The sequence below is a fragment of the Monopterus albus genome, unplaced genomic scaffold, assembly GCF_001952655.1.
Source record: "Monopterus albus unplaced genomic scaffold, M_albus_1.0 scaffold260.1, whole genome shotgun sequence".
In the NCBI taxonomy this organism is placed as follows: domain Eukaryota; kingdom Metazoa; phylum Chordata; class Actinopteri; order Synbranchiformes; family Synbranchidae; genus Monopterus; species Monopterus albus.
This window is the reverse complement of record NW_018128140.1, coordinates 936,428-945,718: the sequence shown is the minus strand read 5'-3', so window position 1 is coordinate 945,718 and position 9,291 is coordinate 936,428. Positions and strand designations below refer to the sequence as shown.

Sequence of the window (9,291 nt, the reverse complement as noted above, 5' to 3'; positions counted from 1 at the left end):
ATATATATTTTAATTAAAACACTACCCTGTTTTTACTGCTGTCTTGACAGGAAGTTGTTTTTAGTTGAAAGTCACGATTATTATTTATTGTAAACCTGTGGAATGCTCCTTAATGTGACTGTCTATCTGGAATTGCACTAAGATTAACTTTTATCAGGGTCAGTGCCTCTCCTCTTAACTTTGTTTGCCCAACTTCCTCCTCTTCTGCAGGAAACGTTTGGAGGCATCAGGCTCTCTGTCGTTTGGTAACGAAGTTTTTAAAGTGTCCTTTCAGTCCAAAGGTTCATATTCGCTGTTTGGATGTCAGTATCACTTTAGCCTTGAGGATGTCGTCAATGTTCCAGAGTTCCTTGTCTACTTCCCTCTTTTGGAACAGTAAGACTTCCTTTTTATTGTTAACATTTCAGTTAGACATTGTAGTGACAGAAATGTTTGTGTTCACATAAAACATAAAGCAAACAAATCCATTTATATAGCACATTTTAACAAATGCAATCAAAAACAAGCAACAAATGCTGACCAAAGAAACAGAAAACATGATTAGGTTAGGTTACTTTATTTATACCCGTAGGTAAATTTGTCTTGCAGTCAGATCAAATGACATCCTTGACACATTCACAAAATACAAGAATACAACAACATATAACATAACACCTGACACCTACACCGAACGTAATAAAAGTACTCAGGGCTCCACCAACAAAAAAAATAAAAATAAAAAAGATAATTGGACCATTACAATCAAATAAAACACCAGCAATGTCAGATAAAACAGCACAAGTGAGAAAAGAAATTTAATAAAGGCATGAAATATCTGAATAAAAGGCACCTGGACATAGTTTTAGGTAGACGTTTCACCTCTCATCCAAGAGGCTTCATCGGTTCTGCCTGACTGGTGGTGAGCAGGAGGTGTTTATCCCACTGGGTGGTGTTTCAGTCCTTCGACGGCCAACAGTGTTCTCTGACGACTGAGTCTTTAGGGTCTGGTATCGGCGAGAGTCGTTACCTGTCTTTGAACCCTCATGTGGACCGAGGCCTATTGTCATGGTGTGGATTGGGGTGGAATTGTTTGGGTAGAGATTTCAAAACAGAGTTGTAGATAAATGAGAAGTTGTCTGAGTCCACCATGTGTCCTGTCTGAGGGGTGTTGAACACCCCTCTCTAAATAGGGGAGGTGGACTCAGACACAACTTATCATCCATCTACTAGGTTTCATATGACAAATGATATGTGTTAAAGAGAAGAGAGGAATTGTTCAAACTTGATGAGAGCTGAGGAACATGAACCTTTCTCTGATGGGTCACAGGAGGTGGGTGAAATCTGGAATTGTCAATTTTGCTATAAAAAAAATGTGAGGAATTCTTTGCAGGTGTCTGGTGTTGCTTTTATGCCTTTTGTTACTGTAGGGTTCTGTACTGCACTGTATTTCTTGTAGTATACAATGTGTTGAGTCTTTGAGATTTACTGTTTGTGAATGATATCAGAAAAGGAGGGGGAGCTGTAATGAGAAGACAGGTGAAGGTAGGGAACAGAACAATGCACTGGCATTGTGTCCTGTCAGAATGGATTTGAGAAGGAAGGGAGGGAGGCGGATAAAATGATGGACCTGTGATCAGAAAAAGTGATATTGTTTATGTGGACATCATTTAGTGCCAGGATATGACCATGTGTAGGACCAGTGCCTGACTGGGAAAGTTTGAATTAATTATTTAGATATTAAAAAAGCCCCTGGGTTTGAGGGACAGCACATTAAAGTCGCCTAAAATGGAAAGGTTATCAGATTTAGAAGAAATAAAAGACAACAGGTTTGAGATTTCATTAATATAAACCTTGTTGAAATTAGGGGATGTGTAAATACGCGCACAAAGCATCAGAACCGACAGTTCAGTGTTAACACAGCAGTGATCTGAAACATGAATATTCATCAGTGAGCATAGAATGGAAAAAGATCACCATTCAAAACAACAGCAGACATTTAATAGGTGAAGTGAGGTGCAAAATGTTTTCCATGTGAATTGAAGATAAGTCAGAAAAAAACAGCATTGAGGCAGTGTGGTTGTACTTTTGGAAATGAGATCAAGCCTCATTTGTTATTGTTGTTTATACAGGTATACTGGCAAGTGTAGAGGGAGTGATATTTGTCCTTTCGAGGATTTACTGTTTGATATGGAACCAACAATATAAAATGACAGGCTTGGGTTGGGAGGACATCATTTAGTAGTGCACACCTCCATTTTTGTTGCAGTGCAGGCTATGAAACGCATTTGCTTTGAGCCTACGAGATCCCCACAGATGAGGGTGTAAACCGTCTTTTTAAATAACTATTTTCTTGGCCAGAAGAGATGAAAGTGTCCACAGAGTTCAGGTGATAGCTTTAAAATTCTGTTGATAACCAGGTGTTTAAACTCAGCTTTTGGGAGAATCTCCCCATGCCCCGGTTGATTGGGATGAGTGGTAAGAATAGTTGAAAGTATATCTGTAAGAAGCAGCAGGTTATTGCTAATTGCTACTTTATTTCTGATGCTGGAGTCACCTAAGGAGAAGGCACCTGTGCAGCAGAAGCCCATTTCCCAGCATTCTTGTCAGGTGTACGCTTGGATGGGGGGGAGGGGTTGAGGAAGAACTGTATTACCAGCCTGCTTGGTTGGAGAGCTCCGTGGCATCATCTCTGGTGGGTAGTCAGAGTGCTCCAGAGGTGAAGAGGTGGAGCTGTCAAGATCTTCCAGGACAGAAAACATGTTGCTCAGCTGTGGCCTTGGGATATATGGATGGGGAGAGTGCTTGTCTCAGCTTCTATTCAGCTCCAGGGTCCAGTGATCTGCAGACAAGGAAGTTGAACAGGGCTGTTATGCTCTGTTGCTGCGTTGACCAGGCACTGGTGCAACAGCACTCAGAATACAACTACTGTAAAGATGTTATTGCACACTAATGTAAAGCTGCTGTATTAACTCTGTCACTACACTGTAAAAGTACTTTATTGACTCTGCTCTGAATCTGATGTGACTCTGCTTGTTTCTTTGTTTGTGTCAGCATGGCGAAACATTACAACATGCGTCTGGTGCTGAAGCAGAGGTTTTCTGAGTACTTTATGGAGAAAGTGAAGAAGGAGCATCATCGCAGCCTTATGATGAAGATGATGGCTCTGGAGGTAAAACTGAGTTATCAGTCAATAAAATGGCAGGTTGTATGTAGGAATGTGCAGTTCATTTGACATAAACCAATAGCAACATGTAGTTTATATGTATTTAACATGTGACCGTGTAGTTGCAAGGTAGTGTACATGCAGTGATCATGTACTGTTGTTTTCAGCCTTTTCCCTGTGAGGAGGGAGGACAACAAGCTACAGACAGTAGAAGCGAGTACTGCCATGCTAAAGAGCACTGTGGCGGAACTGGGATTAAGCTGCCACTGGTAAGTGTGCTGACAGTACACTAGGTCAGCCCGGTTCACTACTGTTTGGCCTAACAGCATTCTCCTTTGGTTTGCAGGGCACTCTAAGCAGATCTGAGTGGGAAGCAGCCAGTAAGTAACTTCTCTGTTTGTCATACTGTATGTGTGTCTTGGTTCAAATCTGTCACACAGGTGTTTTAGGAAAGATCCACAGTATGTTAATGTGCTCCTGGTGTCCTTGCCATTTCTTTATGTGGAAGATGAGCAGGTATGCTTATCATTAATAGTAATAAATGAATCCACTACACATGGCCCACATTTTAACAAGAGTGGGCTGCTTTTGGTTCACGCAAAATGCTTTAATGGTAAACTGATTACAATAAATTCAGAGTGACTGAGATGTATTGAAAATGACCTGTCTGTCTAACCTACTCACTGAATATGACCCTCATGATAATACTACACTAATGTACAGCATATTTTTGGTCTTTACTTAATCTGAAAAAAACGTAGAAAAAAAAAAATCAGCTGGACTTGGTTTTAGGTCAAACATGTTTCACCTCTCATCCAAGAGGCTTCATCAGTTCGTTTTTTTTTTTTTTTTTTTCCATCTTACTATGACCTGGAATACATGAGAATCTGCACGGACACATCTTTACTTAATATTTGAAAGTTATTCCAAGGTTTTCTAGTTCTAGTGTTAGTCATGTGACCACAGCCTGTTGTTCACAGTTCACTCGCCATAAGTTCAGTTTTTGCTCTGGCTGTAAACAAGTTTCTCTGCACGTGTCACTGCTCCATCTCATATTCAGTGCTTCTTACATGGCGCTGGCGATGTCGCTTCTACTTAACAACTTGGCCTATTTCACATGAACATGCTCGTAGCCTGATAGGAAAACCCGGTTTTAACAGAGTCACTTCATCACTGGCTATGTTGTACAGTTATCCAGGACGGCCAATGTTGGGCTCAGTGAAGCCAGATAAGAGATAGCCAGAATAAGCTGGGCTCGCTTTGCTGTACAGGCCTGTGGATAAACAAACTTTGCTTAATTACAACCAACTGAGTATAATAAATTAAAAATGTCACCTGTCCTCTGTTCTGTCCAGGTATCTACCTGGTATTTGTCTTTCAGAAAATGTCCTGATGCTGACAAGAAACTCATCTTTTGCTTGTGAAGTCACCTACTGCTCCTCAGCTCATGTTTTCCATCTATTGTTTATGTAATGTTTTTTGACCAGTTTTTGATAAAATGTAAAGTGTTGGATTTCTTTTGGAAAAGAATGAAACCTAATTTAAATTCAGTTTTTGTTGTCTTTTTTTCCCAGAACAAACAGTGGAAAAACAAAGTCCTTAATTGCACTTATGGTAAGGGGAAGGCAGTCTGTGAGTTATGGGGGCAGTATGTACATTTTTATTACTCCTAGTTCTGCCATGTTAAAATTGAGGTCATAAACAGAAAATGATCAGATTACTTCTATTTCAGTTTCAGATGCAGTAAGATGGTTGTAATGTGGGCTGTAAGAGCGAAGTTCTCCTTTTTTTTTACTTCAGTGTATCTGTCTGTAATGTGGTTACCAAGTGTCATTTGGTTGATGGCCAGAACTCACTCGCTTCTGACAGAGTACAGTGCCAAGTGTCGGCATTTGGAGGCCAAGCTGCATTACAAAGGCTCAAGAGCCCCAAAATGTCTCTAAGAGATTGCCACCAATTACCATACTGCTGAAATATTGTTGATCATGACAAATGTTGATATTGCTTATATAATTGCTGAACATTAGTTTCCTTATGGTATAATTGTATCACAGTTTTATTGGGGAAAAATGGTAAATGGCTTTTCTACCAATACTGGACAAATCGCTTTACAGATTCACCCATCCACCCACACAATGCAGGGCGGTGGCTTCACCGGGAGCAGTCTGTGGCTCAGTGTCTTGCCCAAAGACACTTCGACATGTGGACCGGGGAAAACTGGAATCGAATCATCAACCCTGTCATCAGGGGTCGACTTGCTCTAGCCCTGAGCCAGAGCTGGTCCTTATTACCTGCAAAGCTGTCATCCTTCAAAGGGGGGGGAGCCTGATCCTCAGCTTCCAGTACTGTATCTGTATCTGTCACTGGCTACTTGATGAGCTTTTACAGGGCCCTTCTCCTGTTGCCTGGTGAGGCATGTCAGGATTCCACAATAAACATACCCATTAAATAGCTATTCCTTGATTTGCACAGTGTCACCCCTGGATGGTGCTTTGTCTCCAAAAACAGTTTGACGTGAAGTTCTGAGTAGTGATGTACAATGGGGGAAATCACATGACCACTGTGTTTAACCTAACCCCTTGTGGGTCCTGTTGTATTTATCTGGGAGACTGACCTACTGTACGCATGTATGGCAAAGGGCATAGCTGGCACACTGCGGTGGTGTCCTCACCTAAAACTAGGCACGAGGATCTAGCCTGGTCTCTTGATCTGGGGGAGCCACTGTTAGTGGACATGGGAGAAGAGTTTTCCCTCACCTGTATATAGCACGCAGGCCACGAGGTGACTGTGGCTTGCTGCCCTCCATCCCCAGACACACTGAGCATAATACCTCTTGTCATGCACTGGGAGAGGCTGCTTGTTTGTCAGAACTCTCAGCAAAGGTGACTGATAGGATTAAGGTTAGGGGGATGAATCTGTCTCAATAGCCCTCCCCACTTTGTCCGGTGGCTATACAGTTTGGAGTGGAAGACCAAAGGCAAGGCACAGGCTGACATTTGTCACTCAGGCTTTCAAAACTGCAAGCCCAAAGTAGGTAAGTCTAGTTTGGTTTGAGTTAATTAACCTTAGGGAATGAGAAAATACCCTTGACCTCAGTGCCTTAAATATTAATTTCTATAAAATCCTCCCTTCTGGTACATATTCAATTAAATCTCAATAATTGGCACTTGACAGTTCTCCTTTGTGTGTTTGGGGTGAAAACATCTCTTGAACAGGAGGGCATGTGTGTTGGTGTCCTTAAAGTATACTTCAAGTCCAACCTCCTTGTTTGTGCAAAATCTTGAAATTTGTAGGTAATGGTGTCTAAGAAGCTGACTTTCTTCTCATTGATTGTGCATTTATCTTAATGAAAGGGTGATGTGTATTATGATGGTTTGCGAATACTGTGAATTCCTGTTTCAAATAAGTCAAAACTCCCCGAACTATCATCAATAAATCTGAAGTAATGCAATGGGGCTGTGGCAAGGGGTTTTTGCCCTCCAGGCCTCTTTGCCAGCCAACTGATCTGGGACCATGTGAAATTGTCAAGAAAGTTAGTCCATGTTCAAATAACACCCCACAGGGCTTAGTGGATTGGAACATTTGAAAACAAGACTTGAATGTATGAAATATTTGCTTTTGGCTTTCCATCTCTGTAGTAGTGTTTTTAATATTTTCAAGGTTTTGAAACGTGCTTTGCAGACATTAAACACACCTCACTCCAGAAAGAAATGAGGTTTTACTTATAATTTGTCCTGTTTGTCAGGTGAGAACTTTTGATCTGACTGATGTATAAACACTACCTCAACCATCACCATGGACTACTGAAGACACCATCAAGAAATGCCATTTGGTTTAATGATCTAAGATCATATGCTTCCCACCTCCATGCAGGAAAACACCTTAGACTGGATTCACTGGTGAGTATGGTGATAGAAACTTTCTCACTGTCCACAAGTGAGGCTCAAGGTTCATGTGACAACCATTTAATCAATTTAGCTGTATTCACAGTATAAAGGTAAAGGTAAAGGTACACACATGTTCCACTGTGATGTTTCTTAAATCAGTTTCGATTTCAACCCTAATACCTAACCCTCATGACAAATTTAATTGATAAATCAGTGTTCTGAGATGGTGGGATGACGATGAGTGTGCAGCAGAGGGAGACAGAGCTGTAATGGTCCAGCTCTCCACTGAGGGATGCTGGGAAGAGGAGGAGGAGGCGATAACGCTAGCAGTGGCTGTAGAGATGCTAACAGCACAGACACCGACAGGAGCTGCCAGCTAACACAGACAGACAGGCAGAGAGAGAGAGGTGGGGGCAGGCTAATGCTAACAGCAGCACACACTGTGATCAGTAATACACAGAGTGTGCTGCAGTGAGGCTTGCTGCTGTTAGCATGTTGTGGAGAGGAGGCTGACTGACACACACACACACACACACACACACACACACACACACACAATGCAGTGTCGAAGGCCTCCTATTGGATGGTGAGTGATTTATCTCTTCAAGTGTTAGGCCTGATGTGTATGTACAAATGTATACAGTGATGATGTTGCCATGGAAAAAATCATGTATTCATACTGTGCAGTGTGTCTGTGGATTGCCGTGGCAGCATCGGTTCACATGTCAGAGAATCACTTTTCCTGAATCAAACACGCACCATCAGTTTCAAGTGAATTAGGAGGACTGTTCAGACTGCAGTATACAAGTACTACAAATACCAACACTGCTGCTACCACTACTACTGTACTGCAACTACTTCAGCTTGTTCTGAAACTGCTACTTCTACTGATGTTGTTGATAAAGGAACAGTTTGAACATAAATTGATTCATTTTTCTGAGCTCATACATTATGTATGAATTCAAAGTAAAATCTCTGACCAGCTGGCAGAAACTGATCAGTTTTGGGGCCCACTCTTCATGTTTGGTAACGTAGCAACAGTCAACATGAGCTTATTTTAACCCCAACTACCATGTTTCTGTAACCTTTACCAGGAAGTTTTAACTTAAACAAATTTGAACCATACAGATCACTGATCATGTTCTCCACAGGTGTTTACAATATGTAATGTGTCCCTGTGATTGTCCACAATAAATCCAATGTTGATTTACTCTGTACACAGATCTACTACCTGTCTGTTTGTCCTGAAGAGGGATCCTTCCCTTGTTGTTTTTCCTGAGGCTTCTTCCATTTTGCCCCCTTTAAAGGGTTTTTGGGGAGTTTATCCTGATCTGACTCGGGTGTCACATGCTGTGCAGATTGGGTTGTAGAAATAAAATCTGACTTGACAGGTGTCTCAGCAGAAAAACACTGACTGGCTGTTTTGGTAGTGATGTAATACTGACTGTGTGTGTTCATGGTTGTGTATCTGTGTGTTTGCAATTGTATCTGTGTACAGATGCAGATGTAGTCGATCTTCAAATTGACAGACAGCTCACCAGGGGGCGAAGCCTGCAGGTGAAGGTGTTGGTGATGTCAAAACGAGGAACTGGGGGTCAGGGAAAGGGGGAGCGACCAGATATCATGGCAGCCCTTCAAGCAGCCAATGAGGAGCTTAGAGCCAAACTGACCGACATCCAGATAGAGCTACAACAGGAAAAGAACAAGGTATGGAGTACAAAACCCAAAATAAAACTGAGATTACCATGAATACAGTACAACCACTGTGGTGCTGCCCTCAGGTGAGTCGTCTGGAGAGAGAGAAGAGTCAAGAACTGAAGGCAGAGCATCACAGGGCAGCAGTCACCATGACTGAACTGAAGACTAAACTCCATGAGGAGAAGCAGAAGGAGCTAGCTGTTACCAGGGAGACATTACTGCGGCAACACGAGATGGAGCTGATGAGAGTCATCAAAATCAAAGATGGAGAGATTCAACGTCTGAACGGATTGGTGCTAACTCTGAGAGATGGATCCACTGACAAGGTGATCACCTGATCCACACCTATCTGCCTGCACATCTCCCTGCTTTATCCTTCCATCTTTTTTTATATCCATCAATCCATTTTCTGCAGTTTCAGGTCCATATTGGTAGCAGGTAAAGTACACTGAACAAAATTATAAACGCAACACTTATTTGTTTGCCCCCATTTTTCATGAGCTGAACTCAAAGATCTACAACTTGTTTTATGTACACAAAAGGCCTATTTCTCTCAAATATTGT

At 41.8% G+C, this 9,291-nt stretch overlaps 2 protein-coding genes across 2 annotated transcripts in view; both read left to right on the top strand.

Moving 5' to 3' along the window:
• The window catches only part of rnmt (RNA (guanine-7-) methyltransferase), a 12,574-nt gene extending 7,882 nt beyond the window's left edge, over positions 1-4,692 (top strand). Inside the window, 5 exon segments of the mRNA XM_020621528.1 lie at positions 211-375; positions 3,031-3,148; positions 3,310-3,411; positions 3,489-3,522; positions 4,498-4,692. Of these exon segments, the coding sequence (XP_020477184.1) occupies positions 211-375; positions 3,031-3,148; positions 3,310-3,411; positions 3,489-3,522; positions 4,498-4,535 (457 nt within the window). The 3' untranslated portion in view covers positions 4,536-4,692.
• Positions 4,693-7,339: 2,647 nt separating this feature from the next.
• The window catches only part of jakmip3 (Janus kinase and microtubule interacting protein 3), a 32,672-nt gene continuing 30,720 nt past the window's right edge, over positions 7,340-9,291 (top strand). Inside the window, exons 1-3 of the mRNA XM_020621524.1 lie at positions 7,340-7,615; positions 8,528-8,736; positions 8,811-9,053. Of these exons, the coding sequence (XP_020477180.1) occupies positions 8,602-8,736; positions 8,811-9,053 (378 nt within the window). The 5' untranslated portion in view covers positions 7,340-7,615; positions 8,528-8,601. The remainder of the gene's footprint in view (positions 7,616-8,527; positions 8,737-8,810; positions 9,054-9,291) is intronic.